This window comes from Meriones unguiculatus, chromosome 16 (genome assembly GCF_030254825.1).
Source record: "Meriones unguiculatus strain TT.TT164.6M chromosome 16, Bangor_MerUng_6.1, whole genome shotgun sequence".
NCBI lineage: Eukaryota > Metazoa > Chordata > Mammalia > Rodentia > Muridae > Meriones > Meriones unguiculatus.
The window spans coordinates 20,926,156-20,951,661 of NC_083363.1; the positions used below are offsets into that span (position 1 = coordinate 20,926,156).

The following is a 25,506-nucleotide window of genomic DNA, read 5'->3' on the forward strand; positions in this document are numbered from 1 at the left end:
TATTTTTAAACGTATATATTGCTTCTAGAATATCACGCGAGGCACAACTCCTTCCTAGCTGTCATTATTCATTGGGGTTTCAAGTATACTGATTTGCAGTCTCAGGAACGCCACAGGCCACAAACCCTGATGATGTGGCAATAAGTATCAGCCTGATGAGAGCTTCAGAGTGAGCATGCCCTAGTTATCAATTTCTGTGGACAGACAGTGTGTTCTTGATACAGTGTAATCCCTGCCTCAAAATGTGGAGGTGCAAGAGTACGAAATAATGGCTTCCTAGAAATGTTGCTTCTATTTACCATAGTCCTGGCATTGCACACTCATACCTTCCTAATTCTGTATTTACATTTCCCTTGCCACTCGGAGAAAATTGGAAATTTCAGGAATGTGACAAACATGTAGCCACCATCAGTTATCACACATCGCTCCCCATGCAATTACCTCGTGAAGTCTGTCATCTCCATCATGATCATGCACATCTTCTTGGCAAGAACAATGATGTCATTGCTCGTGTCATCCCATATCTCGATCTCAGCATCCAACTTGCTCTTCACCTTCTTGAAATCTGCTACTTGCTCCGCAATCTTTTCCTTTTCTGCCTCAGGCAATTGGGTCATCTTAGCCTACAATGTGATAATTCAATTTAAAGTCATACCTCTACAGAGTCAGCATCTTAGGAAAAAAGTAGTCACTACAGGACATTAATACAAACATTTCATTTAAAATCAAGAAACCTAAGCTTAAGTCACCCAATTAAAACTTCTCCACTTGATTCAAATGGGAAAAGCCACACAAATTTTGAATATTTGGTTTCAAACTTCAGAGTTACATTTGAGATTAGAAAGGTAGACTGATATTTTAGATTAGGAAGGTGTCTGATATTTTAGTTCTCCTCTATAAAATAACTTGATATTTGGCAAATTTATGATATACCAAAAATTTAATTTAATTAAAATTGAATCTGAAGCATCACATTTGTTAAAAACTCATATACTTTTAATTATATTAATAGAACATCAACAATGAAGTTAAACTTCACTTGAAACGACACTGCCTACTTGTCTATCTATACATATATGTACAGATTGCTCCTTAAACAAACACTTGTTAAACACTTCTTAAACAGTTACAACATAAGCTTATACAAACTCATAGATGGTGTGTATATTTCATACATGAAAACTGTAAGATCCATATTAGCATATGCATTGTTGCCATGAAGGAAGAAGAGTGCGGGGAAGGATTTGTGGAGGACACTCTCCTTGACTAGCATACCGGGTCTAAGGTTCTGGTCAGCAAACATTATCTGCTTTGGCATGATAGCGCTCCGTGAATATGCTACATTCCTAACAGCATGCAAATCACAGTTTCCCATTGCATCTGAATTGAAGCTTTGGTAGGAAACCATGTAAACTCTAACACCACTACCCTTTCAGCCTCAGTGCCTGGAAACTGCAGGTTTTGTGAAATAGAAAAAAAAAAATCTAGGAAAAAAAATGATTTGATACTTTAAAGATCATAAAATTTCATGAAGCTGTCTTTACAGTTATATTGTGCAACTTCTTAGATGTACACACACACACACACACAAACACACCCAAATAGACATGCAGACTCATATACAACTACACACACAAAGATACATACACACAGACCCATGCATATGCACACAAAGAGAGTCAAAATATAGAATAGGTAATAGACACCTGCACACACAAACATACACACCCATACATATTAATACACACTAGAATTTCAGATATTTTCTAGTCATAGGTGAAAAGGGGGGTGTTTTGAAAGAAGTAAAACATGCATTTTGAAATTTCTCACTAGGCATATAAAATATATGATATCTGCAATTATTTGTGGATTCTAGTGAATGGACATGTATAGATGGGAAAGAAATATCAGAAAGCTTTGTGATGTTATGAATATTAGGTTCAAGATAGTAAAAACACTTCTCACTGGATCAATAGTATGTAATGACAAAAACTTAACTACATTAAATAAAGAAAATAGGCTCGCGATGGTGGTTCACACCTTTAATCCCAACACTCAAGAGGCAGAGGCAGGGTGGTCTCCTATAGTCTGAAGCCATTCTGGGTGACATATTGTATTCTAGGCTAGTAAGGGTTACATTCAGAGTCTGCATCTTTAAAAAAAAATGGAATAATGGTAAGTAGAAAACATAGACAAAAATATAAATAAAAGAATCAATGTGGACTGCCTCTCATTTATTATTAACTTATTAGTATTATTAGCCTATTATTGGTGAAACTAAGGATCTCAACATGGCATCACTTAAGATCTCGGGATTAAGAAACCTTGCCTTATTTCTAACATAGCAAACGCAACCAATAAGGCTTTGTGGTGTGACGTTTCTTTCAAATTTCTCAGCATAAGCCCAACATGTATTAAATGCTCAACAAGTGATAAATATTTCTTTTTCAAAAAGTTATCATTGTGTATTCATATTTCTAGCACACCTTTATTGAAGACTAAGGTTAAGCTTCCTGATGCTAGAATTAAAAAAAAAAAAGATTTATTCTATTTTTAGTTATGTGTCTGTGTGTATGTCTGTAAGACAGAAAGAGAGGGAGAGAGAAACAGAGAAAGAGAGAGAGCGAACAAGTGTGTGTGCATGTTTGTGTGTGTGTGTTTATGAATACAGGGGTGGCAGTGGCTGTCAGGGCCAGAGGTGAAAGTCCTCCTGGAGCTGTGGTGATGGACATTTGGGAACCAAACTTCAGTCCTCTCAGGTCCAGTGCCTACTCTTAATCACTGAACCATCTCTCCAGCCCAGAGGCTAGATTTTTAATTAGTGAGCTCTACCACTTCTCTCTCTTAGCACTGAAAGCAGTTTCGCCCCCCCCACCCCCTCTTCTTTTTCTCTTAGGAAATGGGTCCTATGCAGTGTTATAAGCAGAGCCACTTTAACTGCCCCTGGCATATGGCAAGGCACATAAATGAACACAGCTCACTACCTCCTGAATCAAATGTAACACATGAGTATGTAAAGTAAATTGTAAGCTATCAACCCGTTAAACGAGCTTGGAAATAGAAATGGGTTTTATCTGTCTTGAAGATTGGTCATTATTTTTCTCCTCTCATGAAATGTTTAGACATTCAAGTACTAATAACTGCACTTGAATGTTCAACAGAGGCATCTTTTTACTTCCTACATCTGAGAGGTAATGAATCTGTGTTTCTGGCTGTGCTTGGATTTTAAGTTGTTTATTATCATCATCATTGTCATCATCATCATCATCATCATCATCATCATCATCATCATCATAATTTGGCCGCTTGACACAAGCTAGAGTCATTTGGGAAGAGAGATTCTCAGTCAAGAAAATGCTCCCATCACAATGCCATGCAGGCAAATTTGTGAGGTATTTTCTTGATTAATGATTGATGTAGGAGGGTCCAGTGTTCTGTGAACTCTGCAAACTCTGGGCAGTTGGTCCTGATTTGAATAAAAAGCACACTGAGCAATCTCTAAAGAGCAAGCCAGCAATGCAGTACTCCTCCACTGACTCTTTTAGTACCTGTCTCTCGGTTCTGGCCTTGCTTGAGTTTCTTCCCTGATTTCCCTCAGTAATTTTCTGTTAACAGCAAGCATGTGATGAATAAACCCAGTTCCTTCCCAGGTTACTATTTTCACATTCTTTGTCTTATTATCATTCATTATAATTTATTCACTATGTATCCTGGCTGTGGCCCCTCTCTCATCTCCTCCCAATCCCACCCTCCCTCTTCTACCCCATGCCTCTCCCCTAGTCCACTGATAGGGGAGGTCCTCCTCCCCTTCCATCTGACCCTAGCCTATCAGGTCTCATCAGGGCTGGTTGCCCTGTCTTCCTCTGTGGTCTGGCAGGACTACACTCCCCAGGGAGAGGTAATCAGAGAGCCTGCCACTGAGTTCATGATGTGCTTTGTCATAGCAATAACAACAATGAGACACTGATAGCTAGTGTAACTCATAATGCGGAAGTCTACAGCAGATTATTATGGAAAGTTATTCACTAACGACAATGTAAAATATTTATGTGGCGATGTAGTCTAGGACATTCCAGGTTCCATTCCTAAGAATGTCACTGATCTCCCACAGATCTCCAGGAAGTCCATAATTCCAGAGAGTAAGTTTCCCCAGAAACAAAATGACAATAGTTATAACATTCACCCTCCTCTCCAGGGATCACAGTGGATTATTGAACAACATCACAGTAGAAGCTGTCACAGCTAGAAAACACATAGGTTGTATCTTACATAGTCCCAACACATGGGGAGTTAACAATCAATGGACGTTCAGATCTGACAGGAGGAGAGTCAGAAGTTGATCAAGCGCTTACAAAACTCAAAGTTCTGGAGGATTTTAGTTTTACTTTGCACAGGACAGCAACAATAATGAAACATTAAATTACAGTCTGACACCTTTACTGAAGGGTTTAAGTGGATCTATGAATAATTTATTAAATGCCATCAATCAATTTCAATCACTGGGAAAATTTAAAAGTCAAACCCAAGAGAATACTTGATGTTGAGGATTCCAGATAAAAATGCTTCTTGGATAATTTTGTATTGTGCAAGGTATGATAAAAACAAGAATGAAGCTTAAGACAAATAAAGTTAAGTATAAACTCTGACATACATAGGCAGATATCTACGTGACTAGGCCTGATATCTGTAAAGCAGAATGCTGGCACAAATAGCTCTGTGGGATTCCCGCCGTACAAACGATGCTGCATTTTATATCTATTGATTTGGAAAGGTGAAACTAAAGACAATGAAAATAGCTATACGTGACTTGTCCCAAACTCTCTCTAGGTATCATTTATTTGTTTGAGATTCCATCTTCATAAAAGCCCCATGAGGTAAATGCTATGGTTATCTCAGTTTACACGTGGTGAAAATAAGTACTTCTGGGAGAGCATGCGATTTGGTACAGTGTCTAGCATGAGGCAATGTATGAACCAGGATTCGAACCATCAAGTGTAGCCAGGAATTCTTGTTCTATTGCCATACTGACAAACATGAGGAGTATCATCCAAAATGCACCAACCCGTCCACACTGTCATTGGAGATATTCTTTAACACACAAGCACGTATCAGAACCAATTTTCCTGTGCAATCTCCGCAGCTGCCTGCCTTCCTTCCTAGACTGGGTTGAGTGTCTACCTTTCTAGAAACATCAAAGCACAGGATAAAGAAAAGCAAATGTAGCCAAACAAATCTGCAGGTTTGACTGATGTTTCTCAGAGCGCGTTTTCCACAGTGGGTAGAATTCTCACGAAAACTACTCTTGATTTTCTCTATTATTCTACTCTGCAAAGAACAAACCCTGGCTACGTCATCTGTCACATTTCACCGTGTGTCCATCTTATCCCATGTATTTGCATCCTTACTCTATGTTCTGGTATTAAAGATTTCTTTTATGTGCATCTTTACTCCAATTGTACAATTCTTTATTAAAAAAATCCTATATTTGTCTCTGTGGAAAATAAAGATCTAAAGCTTTTCTAATGTCACTATTTATTTAAAAAGATGGACTCTCAAATACTCGAGTAGTTTTTATATAAAAAAGATATATGTGAAGATAGTTTATACCTAGGTTTCAGGAAAATATAAAATCCACACAACACATTTGGGCTGCAAACAGAGAGACTGAACACAAACTGGATATCACACAGTTATTGTTGCTTATTCAATAAACAACAATAGGAGGATATATAGGAGGATATCTATAATGTTTAGATTTGACTATAATATTAAGGTATGAACTGCTACAATGTTTCAAATTACTTTGAAGTGTTTCAGAAAAAAAAAGTTAAAAATATCTCATACACCAAACACTGGCACTATTAAAAGTCATCTTCTAAAATTCATTAACATGACTAGAAGAATATAGTCAGTCAAATAAAACAAGTATTACTAAATATATTATATATTGCATGCAATACAAACTTAGCAAATTTAGTTGTCCTGAGACAGTCACTAAAGGCCCAATCAGCTCCTTTGGGGAAACAAAACACTGTGTTTGCCTTCCCAACAAAGTCCACACAAAGTCCAGGCAGCCTCAGTAGCAAAATGCTTCATCAGATACAACTAGCCTGTAAGGCTGTTCTTAAGTTATCTGTATCTTTCTCGCTTCATCTTTTACTTTTTCTTCCTTTCTTATCTCTTTGATTAACAGGCATGCACTATTTCTTTGGCACTCTGTTACAGTTTTGGCAATTGGTAGCTATTGGACCATTCTTCATGTCTCCTCCCCTTTCTTGCTTCACATCAGCCTCATTTCACCACTAGAGAGCTGAGAGGAGGGTGTGCAATCTGTTTTCCACAAATGACTTTCATTACGTGACAACAACCATCAGATGTTGTTAACGGTGCTTTTCCTTTAGCATTTTTTTTTTCTTTTTTACAGTTACCCATTTGTAGCCACTTCTCCAAAGGTCTCTTATCCAGATGATCAACATCAGGACTCTTCAGAGTTGCCACATGTGTCTCCTCCCCCTCTGTAAACTGACTTCTGACAGCTACCTGATTCCTGGCTAGCCAAGAATACAATATGGTCTTTATGAAGGATACAGTGTTTACTCTGCCAAGGGCTGAAAACTATCCTAGAAGATTTTAGCATCCATACATATTATTCACTTTTATGTAATACTTAATAAAAATGTAGATAAAAACTATAACTCTATCATGTCTAAGTTTTTTTCACATTTAATTCTTTGGACACTAGCTGTTTTCAAGGTTTAAATTAATTTAAATACAATTTCAATGTGCTTCCTTAAATCATTATTACAAATGTTGATAAGGCTCCTGTGATACGCAAACAGACTATGTAAAAATTTGAGCAATTCAATAAATAAATATTGGAAAGACTGTAAGAAACTCACACAAGTTCTAGAAACCCATTCATAAAATATAGCATAAATCTTCTCTTCCACTTTGCACATAAGTTTAGTTGCTTGAATTTCATGCCCCAGTTTGCAGTAAATCAGTTGGAAGTACACAGGAGGCATGTTAGTCTGAGCACAAGGACAGAAACTCAAAGAGGAGACAGAATGCGAAGATACTGGAGATCTGTTAGTTTATACATGAGCTTCCCTGCTTATGTCAGCACAAGGCCACCCTTCTCCCTGTTACAGCACAGTGAAGTGTTTGATCAGAATTGTGACCCTGAATTGTCTTCAGGACATTCGCCCAGCATTTAGTGATGTCTACTGCTGCCACTCATGCTGGCAAAGACCTCACAATTATTCTGTGCAGGAAATGCATAATTTATATATTTAGAATTTCAAACTATTCAAACTATTCAAGTAATGGTGCATGGAATATATTTCAGAAGAAAAATCCACCAAACCCTTTTACCCTTTTATTCATTGAAGTCATGAAAAGCTATGTAAATAGAGTCCCCTTAAAATAGGCTTTAAAAGAGCAGGAGAGCTGGCCCGCCCCTTGCCAGCTGCCGCACTCAGGAGAGTGTGCGCCATGCCCTGACTAGGCACCATAGTGGAGCTGGCTCTGGTGGCATGAGTGAGGTGAGCCTGGAGGGTATGAGTATCTGAGAGCTGACCCTGTGTGCTGCAGGTTGCACTGGGTGAGCAAGTCGGGGCCGCGCTGGAGAGCTTGGCCTGGTGGTGCAGTACAGAGAGCAGAGACTTTGGACTGACCAACTCAGCTACCAAACCAGGCCCAGACCCAGGCCTTCGAGTTGGCTCAGGCCAAAATCTAAATCATCTATAAACTGTTGGAGTACATGAAAGGGCAGGTCCTGCTGATGTAAGATGCAGGATCTCCATGACACAGGGTAACTACAGCATATGCTAGAGGAGTCCCAGCGAGGATACAGTATTGATAGTGTATCAGAAGCCAGAGGCTAGGAACCAGACCAATGAGTCATTGCAATGAACATTTACAAGTAAAGTTGGGTGAACAAAAGGGTATACTGTGTGATACACTGTGACACACTACAGATTCCACAATGAGATGCTTTCTATGCTTTATTTGTTTCTTTGTTTTTGTTTTTGTTTTTTCTTCTGGGGGTAGATTTCAGTGGCAGAGGGTGAATACAAAGAGACAGGGAAATGAATGGGACTGGAGTGCATGATATGAAACTTACAAAGAATCAATAAAAGGCTGAAAAGACTTAACATTGCTACTATTTCTAAGTATATTTTCCTTGTGTTTTTATAGTTTAATTTTTATATTCTTTTTTAATTAATTTTTATTACAGTTTATTCACTTTGTATCCCAGCTATAACCCCCTCCCTCATCCACTCCCAATCCTGCCTTCCCTCCCTCTTCTCCTCCCATGTATATTTCAATTTTAAAATAAATATAATGCCATAAAATTCCTAGGTAGGTGCTCTTATATCCATTAGCAAATGGATATAAGTATCATTAACATATTTTCCAAGGTTCAAGGGAATCTGAATATTTCAATCTGATATACTTTCTGTGATAAAACAATATTTTGAAGAAACAAAATATAATTTCAAATATGGTATTCACCTGCCTAAAAATTATTCTCACATATGTATGTACATGTTGATATGGCTTAATATTCAGCTACAGGTAAGATAGCAATGAAATGATCATTTTTAATTTAACATAAATTAATATAATTAAATTATATTAATTAATTTATATTAATTAATTTATAGTATATTTAATTTAATATAAATTAATATAATTTAATATAAAATGAACATTTTATATTTATAATGCCTATAAATATATCTGTCTTGGAGAATTATACATAATACATTATGATCAAGTAAATATACATTGTATGATATCTAAAAATTTGCATGAGATACCACCTGCTTACCCAGTTGTGGGTGTTAAAATATAGCATAAACTAATTCATGTTACTGTGGAAATTCCACAAATACTGTTTCTTAGTGACGGCGGTGATCACCCAGTAATTACCCATGCTTCTATTCAACTGTGATCTAACATCCAAAGTTTGTAGAAGTCTCCATATTTTGAGATTTATGTAAATTATAATCAAACTGCTTATTTATACTGAGAATTTTGAAATCATTCATGAGCTTTGCACACATTGAACATTCTACCTCTGTATCTATTTTTCCTTGTCCCTGTATTTCTGTTCATACTGTCTCATACATTTATTTTGTTAGTAATATTTGACTTTAAGATGCCATAAGGACAATCCAATGTTCTAAATTTTTTTAAAATCACCTATGTGTGTCATTTATATATTTGGCAAAATTTTTGAAGTATTTAGGGGCAACATGGAGAGTAACAAGATGAAAACGGAAATAAAATTTCAACTGCTCTCATTTTACTCACATTAGAATACAGAGAAAGGTGTGGCCTTCTGTATTTACAACAAAGCTATGTAAAACGTAAGCCTTAGAACTTCATGCAAAATCTATTAGAGTGGTTGGAGAGGTGGTTTGCTGGTTAAGAGTGCTTGCTGGAAGGAGAGGAGGACCTCCCCTCTCAGTGGATTTGGGGAGGGGCATGCTTGAAGAAGGAAGTGGGAGGGTGAGATCGGGAGGGGAGGAGGGAGGGGCTTATGGGGGGATACAAAGTGAATAAAGTGTAATTAATAAAAATAAAAAAAGAGTGCTTGCTGATCTTGCAGAGGACATGGGTTCAGTTCCTAGCACACTATTTTACACTGCAGCTCTAAACTTCCTCTACCTCTAGCTTCAAGTGATCTGACTGATACTCTCTTCTTACCTCCTTAGTCACCTGCACATGTGCACATGCGCGCACACACATGCACGCACACACATGCACGCACACACATGCACGCACAAATGCACACACAATTTGCTTTAAAAACATTTAGAGGGCAGGTGCTCAGTCAGTAACACGCTGCTTACCAAGATTTTTGAACTCTTATGATAAAAAAAAAAAAAATAGAAAGTGGTGAGGATGTTGTGTTGAAGGAGAATACAGAGTGAGGCAATACAAAATTTATTCTGGGCTCTATCAATGGAGCCTTCCCTTTCACTGAATGGAAGTAAATACAGACACGTGGCTGCCCAAAATGCAGAAGTGACTGTGGCTGTGAGCTGAACTGAGTAAGGCCTTCACACCATCCCTCTAAAACCCCAGAAAAAAGGATCAAAGAGAGGGCGAGTAATGTTTAAGAGAAGGGAAGCTGTGAAATGTCATTCTGTAAACTTTATACAACTTCTGCAATCATAATTCACAACATGTGTGGCTATTTACACTGGGCCCACACAAGACTGGCCCTACCAAAAATCAGTTATGGAAGGGGAAGGGGATAGATCCTTGCTCTTCAGCTGTGGACACTAAATATTCATGGTTTGTGGGTGGGTGTTACTGTGTCACTACTTTTACTTGTATATCCTTTCCTGAGGCACTAGATTCCAATATGTAGTTCCTATGTCATGGTCACACAGATGTCCCTGGTGGAACTAGGTGAGTAACAAAATTAATAGATGTGAATGTGTGAGGGAGATTTATGAGGAATCTGGTGAACTGGGTGTTCGAGAGATGTGAGAAGCTATGAGAGTGAGAGTGCTTATTATGCATAGATATATGTGTGAAATCATCTAAGAAAAATTACTTAATTAAAAACTAAATATTTAATGAGCACCATCAGATAAAATACTCATGAGTATAAACTTAAGATTAAATAAACAATTATTTCTTTTTTAAAAGTGACACAATATATAAAGAAGAAAAAATTGCAATGAACCCTTCAAGCAAGTAATGTCTAAGTCAGCCAAGGTTTAGACTTGAGATATCTCAAAACACTCGCAGTAACAAAAGTGCTTAAAAGGATTGCCAAACAAGAATGAAATGTTACTTTTGAAATGTGAGTTTTAAATGTTTATTTAGGAATATTAACAGCCTGCTCATGCATTAGTAGAAATGATGAGGAAGAAGCAGACAGAAAAAGAACTAACATGTCCCATCTTGGAAGGCACCAGGTAGATCCTAGGCTATTCCTGTTCGTGGGTCAAACTCTAGCACGCATCATTCATTCCTTTGGATGAAGTGTGCATCAAGTATAACCAGAAAATATTGGTGCTTGTTTACAAAATGAGTTAGTGGGGAGATACTGTGATCATCCTCTGTATTTATAGCATGAAACTGCATTCTAAAGCCTTCTTCTGTAATGTTTTGCTGTAATGTCTGAGGATAAATGGAAGAAGACATGGGAGTCTCTAGGCTGCTGCACATTTTATGTGCTATGCTGATAGTGCAAAAGCTTCAAACAGAATATAAGTCCTGAGTTAGTTTGTTTTATGCTTATGCTATTCAATAAATACTCACACTATTGATAATTAGCCAATCATATGTCACAAGTCTTGATACAATCTAAAATCTACTTCTCTCTGTATTACATCTCGATTAAAGGATTTGTGTCTCTCTGTGGGGTATGGGTAATTCTTTTCCATTATTTATACTGCTGTGATGTTATCCTAGATGCAAACAATCTGTTCTCCATATTTCCTGAGTTCCACATGGGCAGATTCAACCAACCATGACTCAAAAATACTTCGAATTAATTACATCTTCACTAAAATCACAGCTCTTTTTCTATTGGCATTAATACCTAAAAACCATGGAAAATTGTCCACCGCATTTTTAGTGCATTACATGTATCTAATTACTTAGAGACAAATTGAGGTAAATAGAGAATACATGTAGCTATTATGTAACCACAACGTCATTTTAGACAGGGAAAATAAAATTCTGTTAATTTCTCTATCCACAGCGTTCTTGAAATCTATCTCACACATAAATGGAAAAAAAATTAACTGTATCTAGATCAAAATCTGGCACAGTTATTGCCTGAGATTCAAAACACTTAACACATTCCTTTGTGGATGTGGAACACAATAAAACACTAGGTTTATAGAAATACCTACGGCAACAACCCCAACAGTACTCTAAATTTGTCCATATGGCTAGAGCACACGAGAAAATTAAATAAACAAAACATAATTATTCCTGTCTCCTGGATGTGAGTTTAGAGAGGCAGACATCTGGAGGAGAAAGGCACTTAGCAGAAGACAAGGGTTCCTCAAGTAAAATCCCATTTGGGACTGGAAATGAGCTTCTCCACTGAAGGTGTAGCATCTGACATGTGTGCTTTAACTCAGACTGAGCTGGGATACAGATGAGGCTGCTTCTATAGATGAGCACAACGGGAAATGAAACTAAGTCTTCTCTCAGCGAGGCTCTTGAAAGTAAAACTCCAGGCTGCTTGGAACAAGGTTCTGGGATGATGATCATCATTTCAAAATCAGTCCATGTGCAAACACTGCTCAAACAAAATCCATGTTGATTGGGAACATTTTAAAGTAAAAGATGAGAGAGAATGATTTTTGCCTAAGGTTCTCAAGCACGGGATTTCATGGGCTGTGAATAGTTTCTTTTTGGGAGGTAGACTACACAATATGTTTGCAAATCATTCTGCTTTTACAAACTAAGGGTGTAGAACACATTCACAAAAAAAAGCAAAAATAAAAAGGAAGAAAAGAAAACTTATTGTCATGAAAAATTGTGGTTATCGACACCCGCACAACATAACCTCATTCAGTTAGCAGTCCTTCACGATGAACTTGTCACTTATCAGTGTAAATGCTCCCTATTGTTTTCCGCTGCATAGAGATCCTGCTCCATATTCCATGCAATATACAGGCATCACAACAACAGTCATGCCAACCAGGCTCTCCTCATATAGATGCTTTGTGCAAAACATTTGACCCCAGCTCAGACTGACCTCATGGCCTCTCCGGATTGTACGGACTAAATTCAGATTCTTAATGTTTCTCTCATTTTCAACCATTTTCAACATCGTGATGAGCAACAGAGCTGCAATGGGGACTTCTACCATGTCACACTGGTCCAGATGAAAAGAAGGTCTCTTAATCTATTCTGAAATTCTATCACTGTATCAGCAGGGAGATGGCTTACTAACTTGTATCTACACTTAAAGATAGTGGGCCAATTAAATCTAGTGCTCTTTTATAATTTCAATAAAAAGTAATTAGTCAACCTGCCTGGAGAATTAATTTCCACTACCAAAAGATAGGATATGTTATTGTCTTCTTATAGAAGGCTTTACAAACCTTTGCTTTTGAATATTCAGCACTCACATGCAACTTTCGATTAATTGATTAATTCAATTTTATTTATATTTTTTGTGCATAAGTGCTTTGCATGCAAGTATATATACACAGCACATGTGTGCTGTGGAGACAGAAGATGTCAGATCCCACATAACTCTAGTTACACATAGCTGTGAGCTCCCATGTGGATGCTGGGAAAAAAACCTTGGATCCTCTGGAAAAGTAACCAAGAATCCAGTATCTTAACTGATCTATCTCCAGATCCCAATGAAGTTTTTAAGTTGGTAAATTCAAACAGACCAGCAAAAAGAGATTTTTTTCACTCTTATGCATATTTGTCCCATTTTGTCTATAAAATTATGCATCAACTCTGAATAGTATCATGAATTTATTTTTCTCTCCAGGTTACTCTCATTATATTATCTATAATTATATCTATTTTTTGTGTTTTGTTTTCCTCTTTGATATTAGTTCTGAGTTTTATACAATAGCGATTTTAATTCTAATATTTATTCACAGTTCTTGACTTTCTTGCTAGATATGTGTGCATATTCCAAATCTGGAATCCTAATATATATGTTTATGTTTCTAATGCCAGTGTCAGACTCTAGAATGAAATTTTTCTATATCTGTTAAATACAGCTACATCACAGAATTACATATATTTTCTTTTCTGTAAGAAATCAAACACGGGTTTGGGGATTTAGTTCAGTTGTAGAGCGCTTGCCTAGCAAGTACAAGGTCCTGGTTTCGGTCCTCAGCTCTGGAAAGAAAAAAGAGATCAAACACTTTTATATGTCATGAACAGCCTTGAGTGTTTTTTCATTTTTGGACATATATATGAATACATGAGTATGTGTAAGTCTGTATGTATATGTGTTTATATATATATGGAGAAATCTATGTTGGATATGTTTCTGTTATTTTGCAAAAATATGAGGCAAAATTCTTAATAACAAGAGGAAGCACTTTCTTGTGGTTATTAATATAGTATCAATATCTCTATGAGCAATATCAATTTTCCAATGCATCTTACCAACAAGGACCATTATGTTTATTTTTCAAATATGATAAGATGAACTTAATTGTTATTATCCTTAGAACAGTGTGATTTCTGATGAGCTGGACCAACTATCTCACTAATTATAATTTTGTTTGTCTTCTGTGGCTGGGGAAATATGGCTTAGTTAAGCAGGATGTCAATCGTGTCCTCACTAAAAAGCCAATATTGCTATTATTAGGTAGATCTACAAAAATATTTGTGGAAGATGAGTTGTAAGAAAAATAAATAAATCATACCTACACCTAGAATTTACATTTGAAGAAGAAAATGACCACTGAGTAATGGATAAACTATAAAGTTTAGAAGGTTGTGAGGTTATTACAGAAAGTTATACATAGAGGATGAATTTTAGTCTAGTTTGTAAATTTCAAAGCTACTTACTTGGCATCAATATTTGATTTTCTAATAGACCACTCAATGGGATATGCTAAAAATTAATTTATTAATTTTACCATCTCCACCATGCTCTACTAAGTGTTTTTCATATCAATAAAAATAGCTAGAACATTTTCTCAGAGCTAAGCACCAAGAATCTTAAGTTGCCCATAACTCTTGTCTCTCTGCACATCTTATACTCAATATTTATCCTTTTGAAAAACCAAGTGGCTAACACATCACCATATATGCATGAAAACAATTTCCAAGCCCTCTATTTCTAAAATCTAAATGGGAACCTTTATCATTTCCCATCTTACTGACAGCAATGACTTCCCAACCTCCCACTTCTTCATATATCTCACCCATATTATTCTCAACAGAGAATTCAGAATGACATGTGCAAAATATTACAGATCACATCATTCCTGGCTCAAGGCTCTACAGTGGCTCTACTATCTATTCAAACTGAAAGCCAATATTTTATGTTATCTATTTAATGAGAACAGGGTTGTTTCCACGTTTCAGGCATCCTCTGCATAAGAGTTTTCGATGGTGAGTGCTCTCTGTCACGAACAACTCCACATTTGGCTAAGGCCGAGGATCTGGCTTGCTTCCATGTATGTGGACCTATCTGCATTGCCCCTGTGGCACGCCTGGGTTGGCTACCCAGAGGCTATTTAAGCTGTGGGCTGGCTTTCCCCGGGGTCCGAGGATTGTTCAATGTTCCTGAATAAACTGCATTGAAAAAAAAAAAAAAAGAAACACACAATCCCAGAAAAAAAAAAAAAAGAGTTTTCAGCTTGACAGCATCTAAAACCATCTATGAGACAAAGCTACGGGCATGTCTCTGAAGTACTTTCTTCACAGATTAGGTGGAGTTGGGAAGAACCGCTGTAATGGTGGGCGGTGCTATTCCATGGAATGGGGTCTTGCACTGAATAAGAGGTTAAAGGCAAAGCCTGCACAGTATTCATCAATTCTGTTTTTCTGATTATAGACACAATGCGACAAGTAACACCATTATGTACTACATTCCCTCAGACTGTATAAACACAGAACAAACACTCGCTCACTTATTTGATTATGGTGATGAAAAAGTAACTAACTCAGAAAAATAGCACTGAAGAGTGGAGCTGTTGCTGTGATTAACTTGCCTTTGTGGTCCTTGCCAACTGCTTTGTAAAGGAATGGGAGAGAGTTTGGAACTGGGTTAGAAACTCCCAAGATCCTTAGAATGCTCTAAGCAGAGTTCAATGGGCCATTATGGTGGAAGTTTGGAAGAATGGAATGCCAAGAGAAAGATGGACCATGGACCAGTAAAGGAATGAACCATGAATTTTCAGATGGAGATAAGGACACTAATGGGAGCTAGGGTATGGTTCAGTCAAGCTAATTTTAACAATGATCTACTACATTGATCTTCTGTCATGAGACCTTAGTGAGACTGAACTTGAAAGTAATGGATTAATATGTTTGGCAGGGAAATTTCAAGACAGAAAGCAATGCATGAAGAAGAAAGATATGAAAGATGTTCAGCTTGGTGAGGGAAAAGAGTGTGATCAAGATGAAAGTTACCGATAAGGTGAGCATATCGTATTTATAATTGCAGAAGACATCAGATTTATCAAAGAGAAAATATGTGTTCTGTACAGGGACAGCAAGAAACATGATGTGAGGGATATTACTCTTTTATCCACTGTTCAATTCTGTGAAGACACAAATTCATTTGAAATGGCAGAGTCTAAACTGAATACATAGCTGACAGCATTTTCAGCTGAAACCAGCAGCTTAGAAGAATGTTTGCCCACGGTCAGCACATCTATGATCTGAGGCAGCTATACTCTTCTCCAAATTGGCAGCAGGGCTTGGACTTGGCAGTGCTGTCCACATGCTATTGGCTTTACAAGAGAAAGATAACAGAAATTGAGAATGGGTGGGGGCTTGTGTTGTCTTGCTCTTTCAAAGAGCTCTGAGGACAGGCAATAGGTAGCAGGGTCAGAATCTATGCATAGATGTTCTGAGAAGCCATTGAACGAAGCTATGAAGGTAAAACCTAAGTCCCAATAGAGATACTTATATGATGCAAGTACTAGACTAGAAAATGATCTCCCAGAAAGGCTGTGGGCATAAAGTGAAACTGGCCCCAGAGAAGGGATATTTGATTTCAGGTGGCAGAGCTAAAATAATGGGGCTACCAAAGCCCTTTAGAGCTGCAATAATTTCACTGTGAAACCATGAGTCTAGACATGGAGCTATAAATTCTATTATTTGACTTTGTGACTTCTAGTCTTGCTTCAGTCCAACCTTTCTCTGTTCTGCACCATTCTTTGTTCCTCTTTGGGTGGAATGGGAATATTTACTCTCTGCCATTTCATATTGGAAGTGTCTATATTTTTTAAAGTTTTATATGGGCTCATGGTAAATAGGCATCCTGATTCTCAAAAGACACCACACTTACTCTTTTAAATATTTTTTAAACTGTTTAAAAACCATGGAGAGTTCCACTGAATGGATTTTATATTGTGATATGCCTACAAGAATATGTAAAAAATGAGTATTCAATGGTTAGTGTTTATGATCAACTTCTTGGGAATTAGAAACACCATGGAACAAACTTCTGGATGTCTCTGTGATGAAGTTTCTAGATTAGGTCAGCTGTGGTAGAAAAATATACCCTAAATTTGATTAGCATCCTGCATTGACTGGGGTCTTCAACAGAATCATAGGGATGCAGTGATGTGAGTACAAACATTCATTTATTTTCACTCTCTGACTGCAGAAAGGACCAGCTGTTCCAAGCTCTTGTTGACATTGTGGACTCTAGCATCAAAATATGAGTCTAACTAAAACCCTCTTTCCTAAATTGCCATTTTTCTGGTATTTAGTCATGACCACATGGAAAGTAACCAATACAAGATGGAAGTTTGTAACTTTAAAGTGGTATTTTAGGTGTCAATTTGTAAAAAGTAGATTGGAAATGATTGATATTGGAAGTCAACATTACAGAACATATGATCCAGGAAACAAACACCTAAACATATATATGAGTTTCAAGATTGAGTTAAATTGGGTGATGCAACCTAAATGTGGGCAAAAGTATTCCATGGGATAGGGTTTAGGGTTGAAGAAAACAAGCCAAGGACCAATATTTATTGCTCTCTCATGATTTAGATGTGATGTGACCAGGGTTCTCATGAAGATCTATACCCCCTCAAACTTTTTACAAAATTAACTCTTCTTCCCTTAATGCACTTCTCATTTTTAACCCCAGCAATAAAAGAAGTGACTAATATACTCTATAACTGCTGTCATCATGAAAACATGTCATCAAGTGTAACGGGGTTTGATGTCTTAATAGTTGGATTGGAAGAAACATCTAGCCACTGGCCCACTTACTTCAGTTTTGTTTCTGGGTGTATCTAGATTTCATTTCATTCCTTTTCAGTTTCCCCAAGTTATTTTCTCTTAGAACAAAATCCTGATGGTTAATTAACTTCTTACCAACTGGCAACACAATGGCAATCCTAAAATGATGAGATAAAGACCTAACAATCCCTGACCATATCAAGATATCCTAAATCTACTACTATAGAAAGCTTTGGTCCTTTTTCTCGTGTCTCTTTCTCCTATAATCTCAAGACTACTGTCAGCATGTTGAGAACAAAGTGTTAGGTCATTAGACCTCTGCTCTTCCAGGTATAATCCCTCTGTGAACAAAATTTCTTTCTTCATTTCAACACTGCTTTCTGGGATAGAGGCCAAGCTCAAGTTCTTGGCACTCCCTGGAACCCCAATAAAACAAGGGCATTTTATGCATAGAATTTTTAAATTCTCTATCACATATACTATAACTGTGTCAATAAGAAAAAAATCACTCCAAAATTTGGTAGAGCGGTAAGCTCACTAGTCAGGAAGGATCTCAAATATAAAGGTCATATAATATCATTTAAATTTATTTGCAAGTGGTATTATGAATAATTCCATAAACAAATTTAGAAACTTTAATTTGGGGAACAAGAATGTAAAAACAGCATTTATGAATGCCAATAATTTGTAGGTGTAAGAATAGATAAATTTAGGGTTATATTGCAGAGGTTGTAATTACTGAAAAACAATATTATCAAAAAAAAATCTACCTCGTCTCAGAGTGAAATGCTGTATGGTAACCAGAATTTTAATAAGAAAATTAGAGTATGAAAAGTGTAATATGTGACTTTTTCATTTTTAAAGTATATTTTAGTGTGTGTGTGTGTGTGTGTGTGTGTGTGCATGTATGTGCCAAATGTATGCTGGTGTTAAAAGAGGCCAGAAGAAAATATCAGATACCCTGATACTGAAAAGAACAGGCAGTAATTAGTAACTCAATGAGGATGTTGAACAGTGAGTCCAAGTACTGAGAACTGCTGGTATCTCTCTTCCCTGCTGTGCTTTTAAAAATAAGAATCTGTGTTGTTATTAATCATTTCTAAAATGAATGAACTAAGCAAAATGTATTAAATAATTACCACACATTAATTTTTATATAGAACTTCCAAGATTTGTTATTTAAAAGCAGAATGTATTAAAATATTTAATAATAGTCCCTCCTAGATTGAAATTTCAGGAAGCATTTATTTAAACAACCTAGTATGAGAAGTTAGGGATTGAGAGAAAATAGTGTTTTAGAGCATTCTGTCTGAAATTGTATGTCATGACTCAAAACATGAAAAGGATAACATTTAATTGCAATTCAAGTAAGCTTACATAAGACAGGAAAGACACTAGCATGTTATTTTACAATAGATTGAGAGCCTAGGATTGGCACATATGGTGATTCAAAGCTGGGTCCTTCCAGAGAAACTATTGCCAGTTCCTTATACTTGGCTGTTATAACATGGTGTTTGTGGAAGAAGGAAACTATGTAGGTTTAGACACAAGGTTATTGTACTTTAAAGAACCTTTACCATTAACGTTTATATCTAGCATAAAAGTTTCCTACTGAGGAAGGTATCATCAAGTTGGAAGACTGCAGTTTTTGCCACCTGTAAAGCTACGAATGCCATAAAGTAGAAATCCTAAAGAAAATATTGATGCCTGCCTACTTGATGCTCCCATAAGTGTAACTGGTAAATGTATTGGTTTGTGGGATTCCTTTTGCTCTGTGAAGATATAAGACGATGGAACCTCTTCAACAGCTGGACATTTTATTCAATACATCCTCCATCTGTGTTCCCAGCTACGATTACTTTAATTTGGCTTATAATGAACATTTTTTTAGGTTTTTCTTTATGTTTTAATTTAAATTAATTGTTGAAAGTATAAAATCATCATGTGGCCCAGGCTGGCCTTGAACTCACCATATAGGTCTGGTTAAATATGAACTAGTGGTCCTCTGGTCTCAGCTGCCGGAGTGCTATTATTATATTATTTTTCTTTTAAGGAGTATTTGCTATTTTACCTAGCCAGTAAGTAACTGTTTAGACTGATTTCAACAGCTATTGTCGTTGGGTCCAAAGTGGGTTCCCCAAAATGTTGGTAACAAAGTGCTAAACACAAGGTTTCCAACTGGGGTAACAGATGATTAAGGTTGGCTAGACAGAAGCTTAAAGTTGGGTTTCTATTCAACAAGAAAAATATTACCTTCCTTAATCTGCCCCCCAGGTCAGCTACCTCAGCAAACACAGACAGTTCCCAGTCCATCTGAACATCCTATGTCAGATCAAAAACAAAAAACACCCTGTTGACATGTAAAAATCCACTAGCCTTCTCTGCCACTTCACTCCTCTCTCTCCCAGGAGGTAATAGCCTTGGCAGCTGATCCTTAATAAACCTTTCTTTCTACACACAAAGAGGTATAGTTTGGTGGTTTCACTGTCCCAACTCTTGCATTTGTGTCATTAAATCAGCTGATATTAAAGTTCTGAGAAAACTTTGTGAGAAAAAGTTGAGCTCATCTACCCAATTTTAAGACCTTAAAGAGTAAGAGAGGAAAAGGCATACCATTGAGACATTAGGAAGGAACATGCTGACAACCTCAAGGGAACACTATTCTATCATATGCTCAAAGATTATATGAGCAAATGAACAGAGAATCTGGAACCAGATTATAAGCTATACAAAAAAATAATTATGTATAGAAGAAATGTGCTTCCACACAACGAAGGACATATGTTTAAAAAAAAATGCAGTTGATGTACGCAGTGACAGAAGCCAAACACTTTCCTCTAAAACCAGAAAAAAAAAGAAAAAGATGGCCATTCTTACAACACTTCAACTTTGGACAGAGCAACGGGAGAAGAGAAAGAAAGAAATGGCATTGAAATGGAAAAGAAGAGGTAAATTTGTCACAGTTTTATAACAATTTATATAAGAAAGGAAATCCAAAATATTTCCTAAAATACTACTACACTTGACAGATTAATTCCTTTTGTGTCTTGAATTAAGATTATTAAAATGGCAGTATTATATTATACCATCTGACTCAGTGGCCTGCTTTGATATTTAAATCTCCGCTCAGGTGGAGAGATGGCTTTTTGGAAGCCTTTACTAATGGCAGAGGAGAACTTGCAAGTCCATCTCCTTTTGTTTGTGACAACAGGTGGGATAGCTTGTGAGGATCACACCTCTTCCTCAGGCTCCTTGTGCAAATTAACCTATTGTTCTGAGATGTTTTACTGGCTAAAGTAACTCCTCAAAGAATAAAGTGGTCAGAAGGCTGGAGGCAGAGGATGAGGCAGCACTTGAGACTGGCTGCTGGCACTACTTGCTGTCCAGTCTGGACCTTTAAAAAGTTTCCTGTGTGCTGTGTGTTTATTTTATTAATTTTAATCCTCACACCCAACTCAAGAACCATTCGACTCTGCTCGGCTGGCTCCAGCAAAGGTGGAAAATGAGAGGGAATGGAGAGAGAAACAGGTGATAATGTCAGAACCTGATGCAGGAGACAGTGTCAGGACATGACACAGGAGTATAGGTGACAAATGCTAGTACCTGAACGAAGGCAATGACCAGAGTTTCCTACTGCCGCCCTGGGCATGGGTGAACTTTCAGCAGTTTCCCATTGGACGCCAGGACTTTCTATCTCCTTGTTAATAGAACACTCACTTTATAACATTTATGACTGTAAATTATTTCTTTGCCTCTCAGAGAAGCAAATACTTTGAGAATTGCCTCCTTGATACCATATAATGTTTTTTCCCTGAAGGTGGGACCTGTCCATGTGAAGTCCAGTCAAGCCAGATTCCCCCCATTTCCCCAGTTTTTCAGAAGAGAAGGAGCCGAACTTCTGAAAGTACATTTCATCATAAAGAGAACATTCATCACCAGAAAATTGACTGTTTCAAATAGTCAAACCAGTTAGCAAAGGTAATGACTTTCAATTCCTCTGACTTCATCTCTGAAAATTCTTCACCCATTCGCTTTTTAAACAAAGTTGAGCATAAACTCCATTCTGACTTTGGGTTCCTATCACAATAGCCAAGCCAAAATCTTTCCTGATACAAGTTCTTCATAGCAGAAGTCATGGTTATGGAAGTAATAGATAAGTCTAGAAAAATTGAAATAGGTTAGGAAAACTGGAATGCATTTTATGATAAACCATGTAAGAACTAAAAAAAAAAGAAAAAAGAAAAAAAACCACTCAGTTTTAGAACTGAGTTGGTTAAGTTTTTAAATTTAATTTTATTTATATATTTATTAATCACAATCTATTCACTTCATATCCCTGCTGCAGCCCCCTCCCTCATCTCCTCCCAGTCCTACCCACCCTCCCTCTTCTCCCTCTGTCTATGTCCTTTCCCTAGTGCCCTGATAGGGAGGTCCTCCTTCCCTTCTATCTGACCCTAGCTTATCAGGTCTCAGCAAGGCTGGCTTTTAAAATTACTAAAAGGTATATATATTTTGAGTACATATGTGGGGTAAATTATGGCATTTAACCTTGGAAATAGTTGAGTGTCACGTGCGTCTGTGAGCTAGAGCTACAGGAAACAGGCCTGTGTCTACAGGTAGGTATAGTCTAGGAGAAAGGACTGAGAGACGATGTGTTAACAAATCCTGATAACTACAAAAGAATGTGTAAGAGAGTGGGAAGGACTGGAGAACCTGAGGGCGCAGAGCTGAGGCACAATGGACGCTGGTGTGTATAAATACAGAGAAAGGCCTGGTACAAACCTAAGTCAGTAAAATGCCTTCCCAGGGAAGCACAAGGACTTGAGTGTGATGCGCCTATCTGACCAACAAGAAAACTGGACGGTGAGGTGCACACTTGTGATGCCACTGTTGGAGAGGTGGGGACGGGAGGTAATCAGCTAGCCAAGCCTTCTCAGCAAGCTCAAGAGCCTGTTTTTAAAATTAACCCTGAATGTCACCTGAGGAGGTTGCCACTGAACCTCAAACAAATTCATCATGCCTGCACACAGCTTAACAAACATGCAAGGATCCATATGCATATGAACATGAACATATGAAACGTTTTCATGTGCATACATGTGCATACACACACACACACACACACACACACACACACACACACAGAGCCAGGATTTGGGAAAACAGGGTGATTACCAGAAGCAAAACTGAGATGAAAGAAACTGGTGATCAGGAAAGCCCCAGCCTTCTGTGGAAGGACTACTGCATCGTGTAATTTTAGCCAGATCTCCTTTCACTGCTTTTCATAATAACCTAAGCCGAATTATATCATGAAGCAGGTAATGAGGTCACATCTCTTCATATGCTGTATGGTAATTGAGTATACATTTATTATTGGAAGCATATTCTGATAATAAATAGGGCTTATTAAAAGCATTTCATTCCTTATTTTAAGTAAACCACCCATCCGTGGCTAGTTTTTTTCCTAGTCTTGTGTTGGAGGATATTCGGCTAACTGCCTGTGGACAGCAATAATGAGGCAGTGATTTGTACCACCAACATGAACTTGCAGTGAACATGGGTAGGTTGTTTTTTTTTTAACCCACCAAGAATCATTTTAAGATTTGATATGCTCCAATTCGTTTGCTGCTGTTGACATTTTGAGGTTGTGTCCAGTAACCTAGGCAACTGTTCTCATTTCTCTCCTAATTTGCTTCTATTTATGGAGCTTATATAGATACAATGGCCCCAAAAATATTTCCTTAGAGCAGAGTAGACTTACAAACTATGAAATCATCATGGGTAAGTATTAAATGTGTAATAGACACACAAATAAATTTATTTAAACTGTAATTTATATGGTTTAGGAGCCTTTTTTTTTTAAACGTGGCAGAACTTCCTGCTGAAAGATGAACTGACTATGCTTGAAATTTAAAATGTGCTATATTTTGTCACTGATGTACACAAACAATCCTAGCAACTAGAGACCAAAGTTTCAGATGCCCTCACAGAAGTCCTCAGGCCTCATTAAATACTGCGGAATGGGTCCACCTTTACCAGGCCTTATATGTAAGCCACCACGATCTGGTCTAATTGTGGGAAACAGAGGAGAATTACGGCTTTAGTGGCTTTCAAGCTGTGTGGGAGAGGGGATGAAACTCCAGACACAACTGTGGCTGGTATAAAGGAGGGAATTTTTAAATGTTGATGTGGAAAACTGTCTCTGATAGACCCATACAAGGAGGAGACTCCTTGTGTCTCCCCCTCAACCAGAATGTATCCTAAAAAAATAAAAATAAATAAGTAAACCAACAGAAATTCAGTTTCTGTGTAACTCTACGGTGTTTGAGAAGACTGGCATGAGACTTTCCTGTCTGGATCAGAAGTCTCAACTACCTTTGTAAAGTTACAGTTCCTGAATCCCCCGCTTTTAAAAAAGGGGGAAAATGTAACCTTACAAAGGTGGTTAACACCTCTGATGGAGACAGAATACATGGATTGCCAAGGAACCAAAACACTGCAAAGAAAAATTCCTAGATGACAGGACCAGGCCTCCAATCAATATTGACAAAAAAAGAACTTTGTGGGACCTTAATGGCCCAGGATTTCTGAGGAAATGTGGAGTAGAGCTTCAACCCGGGCAACTTCACATGAGGACGCTGGGACTTGGCTCCCTCCCAGCTCCCAACCTGGCACCTTAAAGTGCTCAGCGCCACTGTCAACCCAAATAAAAATTTATGACCTTGACAATTATCAGGCTTCAGTCCTTGTTTGACTTTATGAAGTTTCCCTGCTCCAAACACTCTAGGCCCCTGAGTATGCAGATAAAGTATCTTTCAACACCCCTGCCCTGGCCAATTGTACACAGGCACACAAACCTTGTCTCAGGAACCTAACCACCTTCCCAGGGGCATAAATATCCTCTTCCCCCAATTAAATGAGCTGTCTCACTGGAGCTTTTTCCTGAGAAGGCTGTCTCTCATCACCTCCTGAGATTGAGATTCTGCATTACACCCACCTGCCCTCGCTAAGCTTTACTCCCTTCAGTCCAGCTCTGTACACAACAAGCCCTGATATCATGAGGGGACAAGTGGAAATGGGACAGCAGGGTTTTCCTATTCTTGGTTCATAGTCTCTGTTTTACTCTACTGTAAAGAGTTAACTGGTCTCTGTCTCAGCTCCATGTTACTTATGCAAACGATTTGTGTTCTGGTATCCCTGGGAATCACATCTAAGCTAAATTCCTTTTCAACTCTTGAAGTGTCTCCTGTTTTTTTTTTTTTTTTATTTTTTTTCAAAGAAGAAGGAGAAGAAGAGGGAGGAGGAAAAGAAGAAGGAGGAGGAGAAAAAGAAACAAAACACTTCAAAATACTTTGGTAGCAGAGTATTTTAAGATGTCAAAATGTGCAGCACCATAAAATCAAATGTCTTCCTGTACTCCCTTAACTAGGGGATATTTGTTCTAATGGATGCCAGAAGTTACAACATGGTATTGATTTGATACATATAGATGCTATCCCTATACATATATCTTATTGTAGAGTTTAATTTATAAATTAAGTTGATTATTATCAAGTAACAAAATAGAATGCTTGTAGCAATATACTCTTAAATTTAAAAGCATTG

At 37.5% G+C, this 25,506-nt stretch overlaps 1 protein-coding gene across 2 annotated transcripts in view; it reads right to left on the reverse strand.

The window, feature by feature from the left end:
- The window catches only part of Ctnna3 (catenin alpha 3), a 1,666,920-nt gene that overhangs the window by 131,137 nt on the left and 1,510,277 nt on the right, over nt 1-25,506 (reverse strand). For both annotated transcript variants that reach the window (XM_060369423.1, XM_060369422.1), the window contains exon 15: nt 442-623. In XM_060369423.1, coding sequence (XP_060225406.1) covers nt 442-623 — 182 coding nt within the window. The remainder of the gene's footprint in view (nt 1-441; nt 624-25,506) is intronic.